Source organism: Malurus melanocephalus, unplaced genomic scaffold (assembly GCF_030028575.1).
Source record: "Malurus melanocephalus ecotype Western Australia unplaced genomic scaffold, MMel_1.1 scaffold_522, whole genome shotgun sequence".
Classification (NCBI taxonomy): Eukaryota; Metazoa; Chordata; class Aves; order Passeriformes; family Maluridae; genus Malurus; species Malurus melanocephalus.
In genome coordinates, this window is record NW_026623754.1 from 356,578 (window position 1) to 379,537 (window position 22,960).

The 22,960-nt window shown below is 42.6% G+C and overlaps 1 protein-coding gene across 2 annotated transcripts in view; it reads left to right on the top strand.

Moving 5' to 3' along the window:
- The first annotated feature begins 11,086 nt into the window (after nt 1–11,086).
- REEP1 (receptor accessory protein 1) overlaps nt 11,087–22,960 on the top strand; it is a 62,805-nt gene continuing 50,931 nt past the window's right edge. The window contains exon 1 of one of the 2 annotated variants that reach the window (XM_057381685.1): nt 11,087–11,219. In XM_057381685.1, the coding sequence (XP_057237668.1) occupies nt 11,188–11,219 (32 nt within the window). In that variant the 5' untranslated portion in view covers nt 11,087–11,187. Of the gene's footprint in view, nt 11,220–11,241; nt 11,398–22,960 lie in introns of those variants that run through there. The other variant, XM_057381687.1, reaches the window with a different exon arrangement.

The window sequence follows — 22,960 nt, forward strand, 5'->3', positions numbered from 1 at the left end:
TGAAGATTGAAGATTGTCAAGTTAYGAGTATGTGCATTTAAACAAGAATTTGGACTGTTCTTGAATGTGTATTCACTTAAAATGAGGCTCAGCCTTTTGACTGCAGGAAGGACACACTGGAGAGTGATCTCAGTTGGTGGTATGTGCATGGATCTTATTGATGGACTGCARATCCTTCCACTCCCTGCAGAGAACACTGGCTCTCTTGGCTCTAGTTCTTCTGTCCTGTCACTAAACAAGTCTCCCGTGAACTGGAGCAATGGTTATATTGTGTGGTTTATCTGCTATGCAGCAACAGATTCCAGTGGAAAAATGTGGTCTTTTTTCATGTCAAGGGTCAACTGAGAAATAATTCCTTTTTTAAAAAAAATCAGGGTATTGTGTTGCTATAATATTAACAAAGCTAAAATAAATGTATCACTGAAGGTAAAAAGAAAAATAAAAATTGAAATATTAAGATCTCAGATATTGGTGAATATAGAACTGGGAATATTAAAAAGCTGTGTATTGCTAAATGTGACCTAGTTGGTATAGCACAGAACTGGGAGCCAGATCTGGAATCTAGCACTAAGTGTGTCATAAGGCAGATCATTTAATTCACCTCATTTCTCTATAAGAATAATAATTCTTATGAATTGCTTTGTGTTGTGCACCTGAAAGATAATGAGTATTATAGCTACTAATTAAACATTATTTTMATCTTCAAATTTACTTTGCCTGTTAAACTTTAATAAGTGTTTATGCTCCCTTAATGCCAGAGAGGAAAAAAAAGCATGATTGTGAAGCAGCTGCCAAGAGTTTTTCCCAGAAGATATTTAATATTAGATTGGGATTGAGTCATCTGTTTCAGATAAAGGGGCAATGCAAGAAATAATATGTGAGAGTTGAAATTTTGAGTAAAATACATTCAAAGCAGAATCAGAGCATCTGACACCCCTGTTCCTGTAAACTGGCTCCCACTCCCCCAGCACCCTCAGTCCAGAAACTGCAAACAGGCACTGTAACTTCTCTTTAGAACAAATGTAACAGCATTGCTTAAAAATAGTTACAGCTGTAGGTTACAGATTGTTCCTGTTCTCTCAGTGCCAGCTCTCMTGCCATTTGCAGAGGTCTCTGCATCTCCAGCCAGCCCGGGAGAAGGGAGCACTGGGCAGTTCTGAGGTCACTGGGACTGCAGTGGAGTTCAGGCAGTGCAGCTGGGCATTGGTACTGGCTCTCTATTTGTCATTGTAAACCTCTTAGTGATTTTCTACTCCTGTCTGTAAAGTTCTCCAAGTTAACTACATGTCAATGGAACTTTAGAGTATCTTTTCCCTAGTCTCTCTTTMCAGCTGTCAGAGACTAATGGCTGCTCTCAAAACTCTGGGCTTTGATGGTAGAGAGTTGTGCCTAAAATTAAAACAGTGGTTCTAAAGTAGATTCCTAACTCYAGTGAAACTAGGAATTTCATCCTCTGATTTAAGAGATCACATATCAGCGTTGTCTTCTTGTAAGAGGAGTATTGCAATCTATCCTGTCTCTCATCTGTTCTGAAAATCRTAAGAAGGTAAATTTGAACTTTTCCTGCTTTCCAATATCTACTGCCCTAAATAGCATAATTGCAGTTTTCTCGAAAATGGARATGACATTTTCCAATGTCCTGTGCAGAGGAACTTCTGCTGCAGCACATTTTTTCTAGTGCTTCTTTTTACTCTGCACTCTTTTTCTATGCACAGATTATCACATAATAAAATTTACAGGTGCAATTTAATGGGAATATAAGAAACACAGTCAAGTTACTTCAGGCTGTGTCTGCTGTCCAACAAACTTGGACACATAAACAATGAAATAAAACCTTTATGTCTACAGGTTGGGGTAGCTGGAGATGGAATTCTTTCAAAAACAAGTGGGGAAAATATTCTAGGTGATTGAAATAATTGGTGGGGCTGAAAATTATTTTATAAACGAAGTATTAGAAAAAAAAGTTAGCAGATCATTGGAGGACTTTGAATTTTAGCARGCATGGTTATATGTCAGGTGTTGGGTTCCCTGACTCACTCCATGAGATTATTAGCATTGTGCCTCTGATAGCAGCAGAGGTTGGGTGTATCTCACTTTGTGTAACATGTAGGTCACAAACTGCCAGCACAGAAAATATGCATTTAATGAACTTCATCCACCAGCAGGCATCTCATTGTCTAAGCCTACTCTGCAGGGAGTGWAGAGCAGCATCTCCAGAAGGATATTCATACTAAAATAGATACCTAGAATAAATGGGACAAATTATCCCTCAGAGGTCTTATCTTCCTGATTTACTGTAGAGGTCCCTAATTATTGACTTCTGTTCCACCCTTTCTGCTGGAGTAAATGCTGAACTAGATACAAAGATGAAGTGGGGTGGHGTCTGTGCTACTCTGGTTTACACATTGTTGCCCAAATTAGGCAGGTATTGAAGTTTTGGGGGTTTTTACTTTGTCAGAAGCTGCTGYACAATGGTGCTGGTATGAGGCACTRATGGGCTAATGAGGAGTACAGCGTATGCTCAGGTGTCACAGGTTTCCTGTGGTACGAGTGACCTTATGATCATTTGAAGAATAATGTCTATAGACAGGAATCATGGGAATTKGTTGTGGACGTAAAGGATCTTTTAAAGAGGGTGAAAAATGAAAGCTTTATTATTCAGGTTCATTATTTTATCAGATTCTTTTAAACACATCTATTGTTTATACACAAAGAATGCAAAAAAAAAAAAAATACTTATGACCACAGGTTATAAAAGACACGTATAAAATTTATACATGGTACAGGATATTTACATTTGACTATTCCATAGCAGTGTGTTGAACATGCTACAGTGCAAAGTAAGCTGTAAGCTGTATGCCTGCTCCCCAAATGTAATTGTATAGAATCTTTCAAAGTCTGCAAAAAATGAATAGTGAAAATGGAGCTTTAACTGGCAATAGAAATGTTACTTTATAAGCAGCCTGTTAGCATGTGATTGAAATGACATTATGAGCTGATCATGCCAGCCTATGGCTCAGGAAATGCCATGTTAAAGTATGTCTGGGAATAGTGCTACTCRTTTACTGTGTGGAACTGGTGTTATTACTTCACCTCTTTTTACTTATATTTTCACCTCTGGGATTAACAAGTATTTACCTAACTTTAAAAGGTACCTTCTGCTCTTCAGAGAAGTGCTGAATAAATACAGGATAGTATTACCCTCATCAGCAGGTAATCCTGTTAATCTAACATACATTCTCTGTCCATGTTGAATATGTTCCATGCTACTTGATCATTGTAGTTAGATTAATGAAGTTACGGGGATTAACTCTTAAGTAGTGGTTGCACCTGCCCACCATGTGTGTTTACTATAACCCACAGCCAAAGTTTGAAATCCTCTTACCTATAGTGAATAGAAGGAATGCACTTGACTTTTGCAGAACCAATTTTCCATCCAAAAGAAYGGTGTATTGACCTAAGTGGTTGTAACACAAGCTGTTGCACTGATAGCTGTTGTGCTGCTGGCACCCGGGGAGACAGCTTCACTGCTAAGACAACTTCAGGTCTCTGCCCACCACACCAGTGTTACAGTGTTGTTGTAAGGGTAAAACTATCTCACTTCTCACTGTTCTCTAACTGCTACAGATCACAAATTCATGTCTAGACTTTATAAAATATTACTGGAGATGAGGTCCTCTCCAGTGTAAYGCAGACTCAAACCTGGTGCTGCTTTGAGCTGGAAGTTGGACACAATGATCTCCATGGGCTAAATTACCTAAATTACTCAGTTGTTGTGCCAAATCAGGTGTAGCTTCAGCAGCATGGAGCTTGGCATGAGTCGATAATCATCCCCAGGCTCTTGAGGACRTTCCTGTGTAGCTGCCTCAGAGTAAGCTCTGTGTTGCTGCARCAACACCTTTATCAGCAGCACTCTGAGTGGTGCCACAGTAGTTCTGGGAAAACTGTATGATGCGCTAGCACACTTCCCATGGGATAGAGATGCACCTTCACAGCCCTGCTGTTGGCAGTGCTATTCACTGCCTGTATTTTGTCCATTTCATTTCAGTGGCACTTGGAGAATCTCTGGGCTCTTAGAGATCTGGGAAGTATTTTCAACAGAGAACGGCTGGGCTGGTGTCTTAGGAAGAAGGGAGCACAGAAAACATTGCATCACCTCATGCATTGGAATTAGGAGTCTCTTACTGGAGTATGGAGGGAGAACATGTGCTTGCAAATGCTTCTTTTAGCAGCTCAAGAAGCTGGAACTTGCTGTTTTCTAGCTGAAGACTGATATGGAAAATAGAGGTTGAGCAAAAAAGCTATTTTAAAATGATAATGATGGTGACAATTTTTTTACAGCAGTTTTCTGTTGTTTTTTTATYTCTTYRTGAGAGTACATTGTGGTATTGAAGTATAGACTGCTAGGAGTCCAAATTTCCATTTTCAGCTGTAGCCTTTTCAAATCTCGCGTTAAGCAGAAGTATTGGATCACTGTTTGTGGGGAAAAACTACACTGCTTTCCTCAGTCAGGCATGCATGGTTCAGAAATGTGTTAGAATATTTTCAATAGCTGTATCAAGTGTTGGGAGCTGTCTATATGCAATGCCCACAGCACTTACTTAGACCTTTGTGAGCTGTAAGCAGGTACCAAGCCAAGAAACCGTTATCTGGTCTCATTATTAGTGTCAATACAGTGAGATATTGTAAGGCTTTAGAAGACAGTAAAGTTTATAGGGATGTGGAGGGCTCTATAAATGGCCTGTAGAAGGTAACTGAAAACTCTTATCACAATGAATCTACTTTTTTTTTTTTTTTTTTTTTTTTTTTTGTTATTATTTGTTTTGTTTCAGTTTTGGAAAGTAGCCTTTTTTTTTGTCCCTGGGAAGACAATTAATTCTTGCTCCTACTGCCACATAATGAGAGGGAGAGAAGCAGGATGATGCTGCAAGTTTTTCATATATCCTGACTGCAGAGAAAAAAAGTAGTTATATAACTCCTCCATAAAAAGAGGCATATTTTCCCTGACATCCTTTTTACTTTTTCCAGAATGAAATAGAACTGAAAGTAGCTTAGTGTGGTGGAATTTCATGTTCATGAATAYACATTGTATGAGAGTYGATGTCTTTAATATGYTCCATGCTTTGACACTCAGCATTTCTCTTTGCATTTGTAACTGAGGATAAAGCAGTTGTAAGGCAGTGGGGTGGTTTACACAACTTGAGAGGAACAGAACAGAATGCACATRGGAGAAGCAGGTGTATTCTGGTGTACAGGAGGAAGAGGAAAATCCTGGCAGAAGTATGAGAAAASCCCTGGAGAAATGAGTGTGCTCACTGCGAGGTTGCTGCTCACCTGCAAGTACCTCTGAGCAGMTCCTATGGGAAGGCATCTTTGCCAGCTGTGCCAGAGCAGCTCATTTCCTTCTGCCTCCCTGGGGGTTCTGCACAGAATTGAAACCACATCCTGGTTTTAAACTGAACCTGTAGGTTAACTTACCATTAAGTAGTATTTATTCCTTTATTAAAACATGTTTTTACACTGCCATGTTAGCCTAGTAATTGCTTGGGTGATTTTGTCTATGTGCAGGATATTGCTAAACAGAGCGGTGCCCGTGATTCTAAATTAGTTGGTTAAAGGTAACTCAGCAAGAGATGGTGAAGAAGCCCACTTTGCTTTCTTCTTGCCGTTAATTCTTATATTACATCAGTCTGTGAAGACGGTCTCTAGAAACTAAGACCAGTTTTCAGCTTTTTCCTGACATAATTAGGGCTATGGACAGCCTCCTACACATTCCTTCTCTGTTTCCTTGAAGGAAATCTCTCTTCTGCTCATCAGAGGGGCCCCTTTCATTATTTACAGCTTCTTGTTATCGTTTGCATTCCCATTTGCATGGCATGGCGCCTCAGTGAAATCTCAAGGCCGTGCACTGACTGTATTTCTCTCAATATCTCTCTTGGGCAAATGTCATGTTCACACTGGCACTTAATTGCCTTCCTTCTTTTTCTCTGTGTCTGCTTTAAGCTCAAGAGCATGGTCAAGTCATCCTTCAGTGCATTTACTATTGTTGCCATCATTAAATACTACACTAATAAAATTCAGAACAATCCATCCTTCCAAGCAAGAGTATAAGAATTGACCCATTGGATCAAACCAAGATCTGTACATCTCAGTATCTCCTCCCTGGAGGTAGCTGATAATAAGGGCCCAGGGGGACTCACACGAGCAAATTTAAAGTGTAACCTCCCCTAGGTTTGACTTAGTGTGCATCATCCACAGAAGTTCACCATGGCCGTTAAATGCCCTGTTTTAAAGCTAATACAAGCTTGGTCTTTCTACTGGTTTCAAATTCCTAGAGTATGCCTTATTATTCATAGTCACTATTGCAGGATTTTGGGGTTGGGGTTTTTGTTGTTGTTGCTGAGGTTTGGTTTTTTAATTTTTGTTTTTATTTGTGGAAAGATGGTAACAGCTAACAAGGAATGAGGAATCTAACCTGAGTGTCAGAATAACTGTAATAACAGTGGTAATTTATTAATGTCTTTATTGACTTTTAACGCTGAAAAAGTAATTCACAGTCTAACATATAGTCATTTATTCATCAATTTATAAAATGTTGTAAACCAAGCAATTTCTTCATTCTTTGTGTGTCCCTTCCAGCTCAGGATATTCTATACTTCTAGGATTCAGAAACAGTAGAGTGGAAAACATGCTGGACTAGGATAATTTCTCATGGAGCTGGAAGGTCTGCAGATACCTCAGATCCACTAATGAATTAATCTAAAACCCACATGCATTTATTCTAAGGCAGAGGCATCTTGCATCATATGAGTTAGAGAAGAGGATATGGGAAGCAAAGAACAGACTTCTCAGAAGACACTTTTGATACACAACTTGAGGTATTCAGAGCTTGATATTTGAGATAGTGAGTATGAGTGGCTGAGCTCTGTGCTGCAGAGTTTTGTATTTGGATAATTGTGGCTAAGTGCTCCCATTTTGGTTACCTAAAGCCAAATTATACATCCTGACATGCTGGTCTCCATGTTTTCCCCAAGCTCTTGTAGTGAGTCACTGAAATGAAGAGTGTTTCTCAGAAATCACAATTCCCAGTGCAAATGCCAGACCACACCACTTTTGAGACAAAATAGGCATTGCTTAATCTCTCTTTGCTAATGGCCATMGTTCTGAAGCAATTAATTCAATAATAAAGATGGAAATAGCAGCCAGGAAACACTGAATGTCTCCCCATGCTTTTACAATACTCCCCATGAAAAGGATTAACCTTTTCCTGTCTACTCTGTATTTGTTAGTAAAGCTGTCACTTCAGAAATGACAGTTTTTCATTATTTTGTTCAGGAGTTGCATTCTTCTTGGATTTTTGCTCTAATTGTGCATGTTATCCCATTAGATTTTCATTTACTTGTTTCTTTCCTTTTGCTTCCCAATTAGAAGTCAGGAGATAAATGCAAGGAGTTACCCATTCTGTTCCAGTGGGTGAACACCAAACATTTGTTTTTCAAGAGGCTGAGTATATTTGTCTATATATGTGTGTGTGTATGTGTGTGTGCGTGTGTGTGTGTGCATTCCTTGATGGGATGCAGAATATTTATTCCTGATCAAACTATCTTTCTTCTGATACTTTTTAGGTCCTGTAAATACTGCATTATATATGTGTGCACTATGGTTATGTGTATTTTATTTATTTTTACATTCACTTTTGGTTTTGGCACATGAACTTCAGCATCCGACTAYTGCAGGTTTTCTGTCTGACATTTTTATCTATTCCTGGGTACATTTCTTGGCTGGGTTATGTGCACTTCAGCTGTTCTTAAATGCCTGTGGTGTACGTTTGATCCATTGGAGGACGTAAGAGTTTGTCTGCACTTGCTCTTTCCTGACCTTTTCTRGATTTGGTAACAGTGCCCTGTGCATGTATGTCAGTGACGCTTTTGTTCTAAGAAGGCCTGGCGTGGCAGTTGTTGTTCAGCTGTGAGGCAGAGATCCCCTTTCCCTGGCTCAGAGAGGAATGAGTCGATTATAGTAGAGCTGTTGGGGGGTCTGACTTTTCCATGGCTGTGAACTTCTTGGGAAAAGTAGTTGCTARGAGAAGAGTGCATAGTATTTAGGGCAAGGGTGGTGGCTCTGCCTTCAGTAACAAAGCTATTTATTTCATAATTTGGGGAACAGAAATCAAACCATCTAATGGTGCAATCTGTGTAGGTTTTTTCACTGCCAAGCCTTCCACTGCTAAAGCAGTTCCAAAATGTTCCACTTGCACTGGATGGCATTTCTGCTGAGCTGGCTGTGGAAATTAATTCATATCAGTTCCTACACTTTAATTCTTTTGTGTCTCTTTTGGGTTTTTTTTTTTTTTTTTTGGGTTGGTTGGTTGGTTTGGTTAGGGTTTTTCATAGACTGGATAAGGTGGTCTAATGGCAAAGGGAAGGCTTTCTTCAAGCAAAGCCTCTTTCCAGGATGCTTGGGATGTCACATGCAGAGCTCAGAGTCCYAGGGCTGTGTGACTTGTCCTAAGACACAGCCCAGGAGGAGTAGGTACGGGGCATTGTCACCCTTCCACTGGTGACTCATGGGAGCTGAACTTCTCTCCTTCACCCTCTGTTTACCAAACAGCTGTTTCAGGAAAGCTCTTTGCATTCACACTCAGGCTCCTTAGGTTTGCCATCACCAGACTACCTTGTTAACTTTCTGCGTACATTGGAGGCTACCATCAGTCAACAGTCATCAGGTGGTGATTGTGCCAGTTGTGTACAAAGCAGCAGCACAAGAAGGGTCCGTGTCCTGCTTACCCCTGTCAGAGATTGCTGCCAGCCAGAAAATAAATCTGCTGCCCAGAAGAGAGCAGTRGGGTCGGCAGCAATGGCAACTGGCAGGAATTGCAGTGAACATGGTGAGCTGGAAGAATGTGAGGCTGAGTTATGATTTGAGCACTARAACATTTTGCTGCAGCATTGGGTGTTGTCCCCTGTATTATCTGTATTTATGATTCAGTATCTTCTCCTCTTGGTCTAGGAAAAGTGCAGCAAGTACTAAGTGGCAAGTTCTGTGCACTGTGGTGATTACACAAATATTCTTGCAGAGAGACCTGTGCCTTGTACTTGATAATATCCTACCATTAATTGTAACARTGTTGTGGTTTGTCTGCCAACATGAAGTCTAAAAGCTCACACTAAATAATCCTGACACRGGAAAAATCTTGGATAACAGATTTCCAAGTACTTATTTGTCTACGACAGCCAAATAAGACAGCCACAGGATGATTCACTGCTTCAAGAATTTGGGCTGAATGACCTAATGGCTTCTTCTGGAGAGAAGGCAGTTAATTCTTGCTTAGAGCAAGCATGCATGGAGAAGACGGCTAATTTACACTTTCTTACTGCAGCACACCACCCAGCTCTGCCTTTGTGGTGCCTGTGCTGGCTGGAGAAATGCTGCTACTGTCGGTCCTTGCAGACCCTGAGGCAGGASTGTGTGGTGGCCCCATACCTGCAGCTGTGGTTCCCAGCGGATCTGTAACCCAAAATGCGGGTATTGGGAGCCGAAGCGCTGCTGTAACGCCGCGGCTCGTTCCAGGTCACAGCGCGGGGTGGAAGTTCCCCCTGCTGGARGAACAGATCCACTGCGGCCAACGGAGCGGTGCGGCTGTGCGTGTTCCCCGAAAATTAATTTACAGAGGTGCTAAACTGTAACTACATGTCTGTCTATGCCTGCAGCTTTTCTTGAAGGTTGGGAGTTGTTGGTCTGTCTGTCCCTAGACGTATTCGTTTTCTGGGGAGCGGATACAGAAGAGCCAACATTAGAAAAGGTGATCCTGTTATGGGGGACTTCTGAGCTCAGCAGAAAGGTGAGGTGTAAGCTTGGGCTGGATGGGGGTCTGAGCAGCCTGGTCTAGCGGGAGATGTTCCTGCCCATGTCAGGGAGTCGGAAGGAGATGACCTTTAAGGTCCSTTTCAACCCACACCATTCTGAGGWAAGGGCTGGATTCTATAGACAGGACTATGAGGATGTCTGTGGTAACCTGGGACTGGAGGAGTCTCTGATCAGCTCCTAGAACTGATACCTCTGGTTTGAAACGTTCGGTCTCTCCCTACAAGAGTTCATCCCAGGTTGCTCACAGCACATGAGAGGTTTTCAGCCTCTTTCATCTATGCTGTCTCAGAATGATGGGGAATATTAGCTGCAGACACCCAGTCTTCAAAAAGAGCAATGTGTGGGGCAGGGAGGCAAGGATCCTGCAGTGCCCTCAGAGTGRGCTGGAGCCCTGGTCCAAATGCCCAAAACAGACCAGCTGCTCCACAGACCAGCCTCCAAATGAAGCTTGGGGCTGGTCTGGTGGCAAGCTTGCARGATTACTGCAAGACAAAACCTCRTSATGAATTGCCATGGTCATGTGTRGTAGAAGAGAAAAAACRAAGCAGGGGAYRATGATTTCAGGCAATCTAACCACAYTTGGCATGTGCTGGTGAAAGAAGAACCCAAAGGAAACTTAAGGAGAACAACCTGCARGTCAAGCCAACATATGTTGTTTTGTGTGTGGGCAGCTGCTCCTCATGGAAATTGGACTTGACAGCCGTGAGACCCCCTAATGAAAACTGACGTCAAGGAGAGATTGCTGTTTGTCATCACTGATGATGATGGGAATTTACCTGGATCGTGTGGCTGATACCCTTGTCCGTTGTGCMGGACACTTTGGGGGGTGTGGGGAAATGGRGAAATCCTTCTCYTTCTATGGATCGAAGACCATAGAASCAGGTGCCTCAGCTTTGCCTTTACTTTGATGTGACCGGTCGGTAGGGTTTCCTTCGCGTCCTGCTCGGCTGCGGTGGTCCAGAAGCGCCCGCGTACCTGCCCAGTGCCGTGGATGGGGCAGGGACCCCTCCGCACCAAAAAGCTCCGCGCACACCTCGGGGTCTCCCGCTGGGGAGTCCCGCGGGATCGGGGAGCACTGGGGGGCTCCTCCTCCTCCTCCTCCTCCCGCGGGGGGCTGCTGCGGGCCCTGCCCAGTGTGGGCGGCTGGGCCCGGCTGCGCGTTGGCTGCGGGCGGCGCCGCCAGTGAGGCTGCGCTGAGGCTGCGGGGCCGGATGGCCGAGCCGCCCGCCCCGCGCACTCGGGCGGCGGCCGGCAGCGGGCGAGGACACCGGGCGAGCCCTCCCTGCCGGGAGAGGCAGCCCTGCGGTACGCGGCAGCGCCATGGTCTCATGGATCATCTCCAGGCTAGTGGTGTGAGTAACTGCCGCTCGGCACCTGCAGCGTGTGCCCGGTGTGCCCGCATGTCCGCGTGTGTGTGTGTGCGGTGTCCGCGCCGCCGGTCCCGCTCGCCCGTGCTGTGGATACCGGGCTAAATTTAGCAGGTTGTTGTCGGGGCCGGGGTGTTCGGCTGCCCGGCGGGTGAGGCAGGAGGTAGGTGGGTCAGATGGCATTTTCCAGCATGAGAAAATCACCRGGGGGTGGAGGGCAAAGCGCTGCCGCGCTGCACAGCGCAAGGTGACAGGGGAGAAAGGGAGCGGGTGACATCGCCCGGCGCTCGGCGATGGACGGGCTTGGGGTCCGGAGAGGGAATGGAGCATCAACGGGTGGCAAAATGGACATGGATTTGGGCAGCGGTGCTTTGTTACCGAGCTCGGCGCGCCTGGGGGTTCGCGAGGGGGCGTGGGAGAGGCGGCCGCGGGGTCTCCCAGCCGCCGCCGCCGCTTTCTTCYATCTGTTTTGTAAAAGAAATACCAAATATTCCTTTTCTCTTTGCAACTTGCCGCCCACCCTCTCAAAAGACATTCTCGCTCTCCCTTTAACCTGTCAGYCTGGGAGAAGGAGTGTGTGGCTCTTTGCACTTGTCCTACAGCTTTTCCATGGCTGGAAGTGCTCTAGGTGGGAATACATGTAAAAATTCCCTGAAAATTCTTCCCCGGCAACAGGAGAAAACGGAGCAAGCTCGAGGTTTATCTGGCCCACCTGTGAAGAGGTTTAGTGAGAAAAAGGCATTTTTGATGCCATTTGGAAAATTGCTGGAGGAGGGGGATTACAGGCTTAAGGTGGGGCAGCAGGATGGCTGATCTCCCTTCTGGAAATGTGACTGGAGAAGGCTAATATATGGCATCAGATGAATAATTTGCCAGTTTTCTCTGTCAGGTACATATAGATATATCTCCTTCAGGTTCAGGAGAACATCTGTTGTGCTCTTAAGTTATTTTAGAGGGTCTGTAAGGGCCTGTCACTTTCTTTGTCTGAAAGAAACGTGCCATGATGTTGCACCATCAGCATGTTTCCAGAAAAGCATTTTCAAGGTCTCTTTTGCCATATGAGATGAAACATCAAAAGGAAAACTCACCTTCATCTTTGWTATGTCTCTGTATCAGTAAGACATTATATGTCAGATGTGAAGATTTTAGGGGGCTCTAGAGTTGAATTTAGCCTCTGGAAGTCTGTCATCTGGATTCAGCTGCAAGCCATTATTTGGCTTGCACTTCATTCTGGGAAAGCATGTTAAATATTTAAAAGATTTAATWTGAGCAGTATAGCTGTGCAGATATCACCTACAATGTGACATGTAGTATGTATTGTCTAAGGCAGCTTTTCTTTCTTCTCTGCTAGACTAATTTCCACTTTRAAAAATACCACATTATCGTATAACCCAGCTAACCCTCAAGAACAAAGAATGTCTACACAGAGATAGTAGTTTTAACTTGCTTGTCTCAGCGTATGCACATCTAGATGGATGATTTAATCTAAGACACATGGTCTTGGTTAAAATCTTATAGGGGCAGGACCTGGAGCAGTTGACCAGTCAGGTAATTAGCTGAACAGACCTTCSTGTTCTCTTCAGTGTTTTCTGAATAACATGTCACAGCATGGAATCAGCTGTGCAGAGGGCAGTACCAATTACTTGTTATGGTGCATTTTCAATAGCAAATAATGAATATGCAGTGTAAATTTTAACTATTTAGTAGTCATAGTAATAAGCAAGATTTTTGCAAGGAAGCTTAGGGCAAGCCAAGCTTGGTCACCACTTTCTTTCCACTACTGAGTGTACATCATCCTTTAAGAATGTTTTGCACCAGGAAGGGCTGTTTTGTTATGATCCCAGCAATAAATGTGGGACTCTTTAGAGTATTGCTTAAAACACCATTTACTAGAGCTAGCATTGCAAAGAAAAATAGGAGAGMATAAATAATCTTACATTCCATGAGATCCTGGAAACCCTGAGGTGCCTGACATGGAAGAACCCTCCAGTCTGACGCAGCACACTGTGCAGGTCTGTCTGYGGAAAGGTTCCCTTACACTTTGATCTTTCAGCTCTCAGAGCATTTTCTTTTCATTTCTGAAGACATTTCCATTCATCACTGCTACTGCCAGATGAAAAGGATGTTCACAAGAGAGTTTGTTGCTACTTAGACGAAGACAAAGATGGTTTAATTTCAGGTGATGAGCGAGTTGGTCCTGCATCCAGAAAGTATGAGCATCCCAGCAGGCCAGAGAGCCAGGATACACCTGCAGCACAGCACAGACCTGCACACATTCAGGGTATCTGTGAGATGGATCCCTGACTCCTTGGTRTACAGTGGTTTTCAGATTAGGATCATGACAAGGATTTAATCTGTCTAATCCAATTTCCCCATCTCATCATGAATCACTAGTTGATCCATCAGTACAGATAGCTGTGCTTTAAGTGGAATGGCCACCTGGTTGGGCTTTTTTGCTCCCCTGCTTGTCTCTATGTAGTTGTTTTTTTCATTAAATCTTATTAGCTGATAAGGATTATGAGGAAAGTGGTGTGGTGTGCTTTAGTCACACTGTGAATATTGCTTTGTGCTTTTATGACTTCTGCTGATCTCCACAGGGGTTATGTCTGATATGACTCAGCTTACAGAAAGGGCTTTAAAACAAAAAGCAAGCCTTTGCTTTGTCTCTTCAGTGCTTTGCTGCTTCCACCGTCTCTGATTTGGTTGTTACTGACTCTGTCCTGGCAATTTCTACTTCTAAAATATTGCTGAAGGAGAAGAACCTGTGATCACTTCTCACCTTTTTCAGGGGGAAGTCAGGCTGAAAACCTCCTCTTACCTCACTTCACCTTTAGTGTTTGGGCTTTGTGTCCAGAGTGCTCACTGATTTTGTTCTGCCTGCAGAACTGTGTGCTGGGAACCCCTAGAACAGAAATGGTAACTTCAGAGCAGCATCTGACACTGCCATAGTTGTGTGTTAAAGTCAAAGACTTTATTATGTTCAKAATCTGCACTAGGTTCTGTGCAAGTGCAAAACACAAAGATAGTCCTGTCCTTGGATGTCTTTTTCCTGAATTCTCATTCTYCTGTGGTACTACTCCCAGGTATTTTTTTACTCAATGACAACAAAATCGGGATTTTTTTTTTTTCTCATTGCAGCAGCTTGCAATGCATGTGATCACTGGAATTGAAATTGTTGCATTGTGGAGTTACTTGTTCCTATGTCTCTCAGAATAACTAGAATGGGATAACATTGTTATTTGTGGATTAATTACAATACCTTTTTTATTCTTCATCTCTGAGTACATCTCAGATAACATCCTGGAGCACTTGTATCTCCATTTCCTCATCTGTGAAGTGTAATGAACTGTTCTGACAGTGTAATGAGCTGTTCCTCGAGGCTGACCAGAAGGGACCAATGATCTGTCCTACCAACTACAGGTTATTGCTGTTCATTTCAAAGGAGATTCAGTTTGYTTTGAATGGTAGAGGTCTCTCCAGGAGAAAGACTCGGGGACCTGTCTTTGTTTTTGGAGTCCAGTGCACAGTAGTGGCAGTACTGAGTGGCTGCTTTTGGCTTTTGTCTACAGGTACTTTGAAGTTAAAAGTGATCAGCCTGTTGTATTGGCATGGGAATCCTGTCCTTTCTCAGAAATGTGAAAATTGGTTTATGTTCTTGGGATCATGCAGAACAGAAATAAAGGTTTTTGGCTCTAATTCTGAAATTTAAGTACATCACACTGCCTGTTGAAAGCCTTTCTATCTGGAGCACATGGCAGAGGAAGGAAATGTCAGTAGAAATGAGGCTGGATTAGACMGGTTATCAGTAGATGAGATGATACTGTGTGATGATTTAGGCATTTGAATTCCTCCTGTGAGAAGCTTAGAAGTGCATTGCAAATTATTATAAAATGGTTAAATATGTTATTCATGGTGCAAATCCACAGCCTTAATTATGTTTTTCTTCCCTGCATTTATTTTCTTTTAAGCTAAAATATTATTAATGGCCTCTCTGATCTCTTAYGTTTTGATATGAAAGAGAATGTCAGCCTTAGATATGTTCACTGGGATTTCCCATCCCTGTGTGGAAGTAATGGATTTGGGGATCTGTCAGAGGCATCCTTTCTTCCTGCTGCCCCTGGAAGTAGTTGGATTTTGAACAAAATCCAAGGGGAACCAAAGAATTCTTTGAACTGAAGCATGAATTTTTCTTCCCTGTCACAGTTCGTCAGCTTTCTCTTTCCTGATTATTGTGATGCCATTTCAGCAAGGCTGTGTGAGATCAGCCACCCCCATCCTCATCTGGTGTCAATCCATAACACTATTGAGTCAGACATTGATTTCATCTTTATATCAGTAAAGCATTTCCRTTTTAGAGAAACTTAGCAGATTCTTCCTCCTCCCACTTTTCATATGCATGGGAAGCCTGAAGAAATTTATGAATGAAACAAAACCTGAAAAGTCATATCATGGATATCATCTGATGGTAGAAAATGATGACTTGTGCCTTCTTTATGAGAGGCAGAGACAGGATCCACTCAAGCAGGCAAGGGCTGCTCTCATAAAAGCAGAGTAAGCTTCAAGCTGTTGGTTATTGATTCATCAGCATCTGTGTTTCAGTTGAATATATATCATGTATTGGTTATTGATATATCAGCATTTGCATTTCAGTTGGCATACATCATATATGTGAAGGTCCTTCATAGCCTGCTTTATTTACTTGGTACTGGCAGGTGACATGAAGGATTCAGGTGTTTGTTGTTCTTTATAGGCCTTGTACCAGCAGTGTAAAATTATCTGAAAATACAGCAAAGAACCCAAAGTGCAGCTTGAGCTGCTAGCCCAGGTTGTGAGATGAGTTTGCACAGACTCTTGTGCTGTGAAGTGGGAAGAGCAGACCGCCTGCCATATTTGTTGAGTTTACTAATAAACTTTATAAAAAAGGTGGTGTAATCCCTCCAAAACAGAGACTGCAGAAACTGCTGCTGTCCTTCATGTGAAGAGCATGTGGTCTCTCAGTTTGGTGCCCACCATGTGCATCCCTGCTGTAGCCTTTGGTTCTGCTGAGGGGATAGAACCTGTTGGTGACAGTAAGTGACAGAGGAGTGCCCAGCGCAGGTGCGACATTTGCTGTGCCCTTGATGTGAAATGTGACCGTATGATCACGCTGCAGGGGACAGCACTGCCTGCTGCTCTGGCAGCCGTGACCCAGATTCTCCTGCCCAAGCACAGATGTGCTGGAAATGCTCCTGGTCCCAATGGGAAAGGTTTTCTGGTGTGCACATCACAGATCTTACTGGTTCTGGTGTGATAAGGAAGGATATTTTACCAGCCTGGAAGCTATGGAATACAGCCAAGGGGCTTGGCCTTTGCAGTTGCCTTTGTACAAYATTTTGCCTTAGTGAGACTCTTTCCCTTTATTGCATTAAAGCACTTTGAAGCATTAATTTAGTGTTGTGTCATCAGAAGGGTTTTTACTGCCCTTGTAAGGGTAAGGGCACTGATACACACAAAAATCAAGCAATGTGTCCAGTATTCCACAGAGTAACAAGTAATTTATTTCCTCTAGGCTCCTTGCTCAATAAATTAATAAAAAGCAACCTGATAAAGGGAATTGGGAAATGTGTGTGTGGCTTTTTAATAGATTTTTGATGAGAGTGAGAGATCAAGTAAAACTACAGACTTAAATAGATGCTACCTGAAGCAGTCAAACAAGCAAAGGCTGAAGTATTTTGAATCATGACCTATTCCCTTTCAGATCCTCAGTGCTGTCCTTAGTGTCACATACAGCAGAAAACAACAGCCAGACTGCCTTATATAGTGTACTGAGTCAGGCACTAGACTGCCTAAAATTTGTTTTCTAGTCCCAGGAGGGAGTTTTAGATCCAAGGTACTCGACCTGTGGTCCACAGATGGCTGGCAGTCCCCAAAACATCAGTCAGTCAATGAAAATGTTCCAGCTCTACATCAGAAACCCTCATACAGGCAGTTATGTACTAACCAATTCAGTTACTTTTTTATTTTTTAGTTACAAATTTTGTAATTATATCAACTGAATTACAGTTTTGTTAAATATTAACATTTCAGCATTTTGCCAGTTCCGTGTGACTTATTTGTCATCTCTCCTCAAGCAACAGGGGGATATAAAATAAGCTGTGTGTTTCTTTTAACAGTTTGGATGGTTCACTGATTAGGAAAGGTTGAGAAACTCTTCTGTGCTCTTACTACAGTTAACARAGGGAGATTGGTATGTCTAATGAGCTTCCATCAGAGGCTGTGTGTTATGTGGAGAGCTGTTGGGTCAAGAGGAAATACTTGGTGCAAATTGGAAGAAGGACAGTGTACAATCAGGCCTCCTACTTCTTGAGCAGTTGGTTCTGAGCACTGCATTTGTCTTTCTGCTTTCCATGCTCTCAGCAGACAGAGCTGATACTTGGGAACCTTCAGGCTAACCGTAAATGTGGATAAAGACCTGCCTGCTGCAGAAGTATTGGCCAGTTTAGATTGCAACAGAGCCTTTGTGTGACAAAATTTCTTCCATGTCCTCATTAGGCAGCAAGGATCTGAGTGTAGATTTGTTTTTGTTGGCTTGTCCACTTGACAGGATTGGGGCCRCTCAGATTTCAGGTAGGTCTTGTGAGGTGAAATGGCCTAATGGAGGGATGCATCCATGTAATCAGGCTCTTTGCAAGCAAAACACTCATATTGCAAAATCTCACTTAGATCCCCTGTGTGGTGTAAGTTTATCACATGCTGCTTTTTGCAGGGGAAGGTGCCACATACTTTTGTTATCACTGGTATGCTACTTAGATTGCAAACTCTTTTGGGCAGCAAGTCTTATTTAATATTTTTTATTTTACAACACCTAGCCAACAGAGGTTAGTCTCTAGTTGGTTCTTCTAAGCTCTGTAGTAACAGAAAAATAAATGCAACTCTGCCTTCTAGGTGAATAATTTTTGAGACTGATCCTGTGCTCCTCAGTAATTTGTTTGTGACACTTGCTGCACAGTGTTCATGCTCTGTTTTGGCATTTCACATATATGTAGTAATACAAAATTCCTGCTCCAAGGAGCTCCTAGTTTGAACTGATAAAATGCAGGCAAAACAGATGGTGAGCAGAGTGGTGAAAAAGAGCTTGAAGTGACAAAGTGAAGACTGTTTTATCTTCCCATGATTTGTGCACTTTTGARGAGAATGACTGAGATAACAGGGCATGCCTGCTCATTCCACAGGTAGGCACTCCCGACCCACAGCACCATGCCAGAGCTAGAAACATGGGTGGTACTATCCCAGGCTTTGTACACAGAACCACTCCATCTTTTGCTGTGAGCCTCAGAATGGACATAACTCTTTGGCAGAAAACCCTGCTGTTTGTTTCTTGTAGGCACATTTTGCAAGAGAAGGGGAGGGCAAGAGATTTTAGCTTGTTTGGGGTGGTAAAGCAGCTACCTGCAGGCTKGTAAAAAGTGGTCACAGAGCCAGAGGAGATGGGGCAGGGGCAGAGATGGCATAAAATGAGAGAAGTTGGTTGTACAGTAAGTGGAACTGAAGAGCAAGGATTATGTTTCAGAAGGGACACACATTTATATGGAGGCAGAGGATTGGGTGTCAAGTTGGAGATTTGCTCTTGGCAGTGACAGGGACAGCTGGTCTCACGCTAAGGAAAAGCTTGTTTCTTCAAATGCTACTTGCTGCATTCCTTACTGCTCATGTACTAATTGCTAATGAATAAACATCCAATTTCAAAGAAGTAATCAATCAAATGATCAATAAAGCTGCAGTCTCTCCTCTTTCTCTCTCTCTCATGGAGCCAATGGTAACATTTGGCTTTCCAAAAATGGCAGATTTTTCTCCTGCAGAAGAAAGACTTCTGTTCTGTTGAGTTCACACTGCTGCTTGCTTTCATTCAGCTCATTCAATTTCTTGTTTCCAGTCTATAAATAAGTGCTTACAGAGGAAAGCCAAACACTGTTTAACATTTCTTGCCTCATGTTTTGGAGGGAGGCTTTGACTAACAACCAAMCTCATACAAGCAAAGGGCTTGTGCTGCAGATTTTATATGAGAATACCAATAGCCTGGATTCACTACAGTGCTGTAAATTCCCTGTGGGAAGAGGGAAAATTATTTATTCTTTCTTAATTTGGTACCTGTAAAATAGTGATAATCTCTGTCCATGTAAACTACCAGTTCTGTTTTACACGTGGTAGATCCTGATGAGGRAATGAGGGTCTCTTTCACTGGAGCAGAAYTGGAGAGGYAAGGTAAATAAGAATTTTGAGCTGRAATTTCCAAACYAATGGTCAGRAGTCCAGGGRTGCTYTGGCATGTTTTACATAGACAAGCTTCTTTTGTGGCAGAGCTCTCCTGGCTRTCAGTCCCTGAGGAGCCCTCACGGAGAAGTGAAACCAGGAATCTTGTATGGCATTTCAGGAAGAACATCCTTCCAGGGAGAATAGATGGGAAATTCCTGGTAAAGAGCAGAGCAATCACAGGAAGATCACCTTCTCCATTCACTACAATATTTCATGGTCACCTTTGTCTTGATGTCTTCAGCACAAATGCTCTGACACTTGCTGTGATCATGTGGGAAGAGCAGYTCACTCAGGCTGCAGGTCACATCACACAGCCCTCGTGATCAGGTGGTTGTTCTTGCTTGGGCAGTTCCCATAGGACTGCTCTGGGCCATGCTCTGCCTTAGACCCTTTTGTGGATGAGCAGTTTGAGGTTCTTGAGCTTCATTCTGCTCATGGAAGGGTTCTGCTTGTCCTGCTACCTCTTCTTCTGTGGACTTGGACCTATGAGCCACTCAGGTTATGTGACCCACAGGAAACTCTCTGGTGGTAGATCAGGCTCAATGACACCATCTGGTCCCTAAAAACTACCTGCAGAATTGACAGTGACATGTGAAAAAGAGATGAATACTGGAACTGCCCTAAAGCTGAAAGACTTTGGGTTTAGCCACATATTTCATGGGAAAAGATTGATTGSTTTGACTTGAGAATGAGCTCAAGACAGGTGGTTGTATGAAAATTAATTGATGGTCAGTGTTTAGATTCCACTGAACATGTCCCTCTGCAGAAAAGACCACTATTTTAGCTGGTATTTTTTGCTGGAAATCACAGCAGAAAGGTCAGGGGAGTGATGGACACAGGCACTGAATGAGACTTTCCCCCTTCCAAACAATTTGTCTAGATCTGAGCTGAARCACATTGTCAGGGCAGCCCGGAGGCTGTTTGCATTTTCTCTGGCTTAATTGTACCTGTTTTGTAGTCGAACAAAGGACTCTGCTTTCCAGGTTTATTGTTTTCATTCTGCTTATAAGGATTTCGGTCAAAACAGAAAGATGTTGCTGTTTAGAAAGAACATTAATAATTAAATTGAGATWCTCTGGGGAATATACCCCATAAGACTGGATTTGTTGAATTTAAGTAGATCATAATAATTTCCATGGCAACACACTCTGCTGTCCTATATACAGCAAGGGTCTTTCTCATAGGATCAAATGCAGAGAGGAAGCTGCTATTTTAAAACATACCTTTAAAACACAGACACTGAACTAAGAGTAAATGGTTTYCTGCATAAATGTAGGAATTTTCTCATGCTTATTATACTGTGCTCGCCTGTTTTCATAGCTGTCAGAGTGCAATCAGTCAAACCAATCCCCTGCTGGCTCTAATGATTTATGGAGAACCTGAGGTCTAATGATGCTTTTCTCAGGATATAATCTGTCTCACAGATATATCCATATCTGGATATTTATATAGCTGTAACTGTCATGGGCCTGCAACAGAGACTTCTGTGGTTGTTTTGAACACACCCTTGTGTTCTACTGCCTAYCCTTGTGTCTGCTTGTGATCTCCCATCTCATTGTCCTGAGTAAATCTACTTTCATTTGTATTTGGACAGCATTGTGAATCCTTGTGTATGGTGAGTTCTGTTACAACTCTGAGAAGGGAATTCTTAGCACCCGAACACTTAGAGATAATTAAGGAACCACACATTCACTTGGAAGATTTGGAGATTTTTCAATCCATCAGGAATTGCACAAATCTTTAATCTAGCAATCAACTAAGTGCATCATTTTATGTGTTCAAAAAAGCCTTACAGCCGCATGATCAAAGTTACAGAATCCACATGAAATGAAGTATGATCATTGAAACAAAAAAGATGGAATTCAATAGAAAGCTTCTTAATGTAACCTTCTAAGAAAAGTCACAGTACCTGAGGATGGGAAAAGAGTTCCTATCTGGAATAATTGCAGCATCTCTATTTTGCCATTGTAAGTAGGCTAAGTGGTCCAAATTTTAGCATGAAGTGCCACAAAAATTGCCAGTCCTGGCTTATGGTAGACCTGAAGAGTTAAGGCTGGATGTTCTGCAGACAAACTAAATAAATAGCTCAAAAATGCTGGTTCAGTGCAAACCTCAATAATTTTCTCATCCATAAGGCAATACAAGCCCTTCAAATTGTGTCAACTGGTGCAGCTTTGCTGAGGTCGGTGAGTGGTGAAAATCTCCCCAGGTGGGAGACCTAAGGTTGTGTTTGTAGCTCAGAATGGGGAGGGCCTCGTAGAGGGTGCCAGCTGCATCCTAGAAAATGGATTATAATGGCACAGAAGTTGGCCAGTTCAATGGAGGACTTTTGTTCTTTATGAGCTTTGAGTTAAACTGCCCTTTAAGTGGTGACAAATAAAGGATAGAGGGCTTCTAAAAGCATGATTCTGTCAGGACAGTTATTTTTGCTTTTCTTTTTAGTATTGGGAATTCCATCACTAAGTACAAATATGGCTTTACCTGTCCTTCAGCAACCAAAGCCAATCGAGTGGGCCATCCCAAAGCCCATAAGGGACACCTCTGACCTCAGCTGTGGAGGTCAGATGAGTATCWGTATTGAGCTTTTCCTAAGAAGTGTTAATACCTACTGAAAGCTGAGGATAAAGAGCRTGAGCACCTTCTCTTTAGATTTGATCTAAAGAATCCTAATGCCTTATTGCAACCTAGCACATAYAAAGCTAATTTAATCATATCAGGCAGGTTGGAACTCTGTAATGTCTCAYGCTCCATGCCTGAACCATTGTGTAAAGCTCAGTTTTATAGAGGCTGCTGCCATTAGCTCTGAGCTCACAGATCCTGATCCTGGCTGTCTTAAACCAGTGCTGCTTTGCAGGCTTTTCAGACCTGGCAATCTCAGCAGCCATTTCCAGGGCCTGAGGGGATGTGACATATTTGATTGATGATACACATCCTATGCCTGTTCATACATATTATTCCTAGATCACTGCAGAATCAGCAGAGCTGCTTGAGAGACTGCAAACAGCCAGTGAAAGATTCTTGCCTGCTGTCCGTGAGGCAGGACATGCATTTTAAGTTTATGAATGCTATGCCTGATTTTACATGGTACTTGAAAGTGAACCAGTCTGCTTTCTGTGTAGTTTGTGATAATTCATATTTAATCTCATGTAAACTCATCCTATAAAACCACACCCCTTACCCCCAAGGATTTACTTMTAGATTAGATATTTTTCATCTCTTTGATATAGTGGTCCTGAGGTTTTTTCACTCATGTGCTATACAGCCACTGGAATAGCTCAGCATTCTTTTTCAATTATTATTCTGCTGAGGTTTGCAGATACTTGGCTGTAACAAATCAGGGCCCTATTCAAACACTATTATAATTTATGTATATTCTTGMAACCAAGAACCTCACTCTGGGCAGCCAGGCCATAAATGGCTGAAGTCTGTGTAAA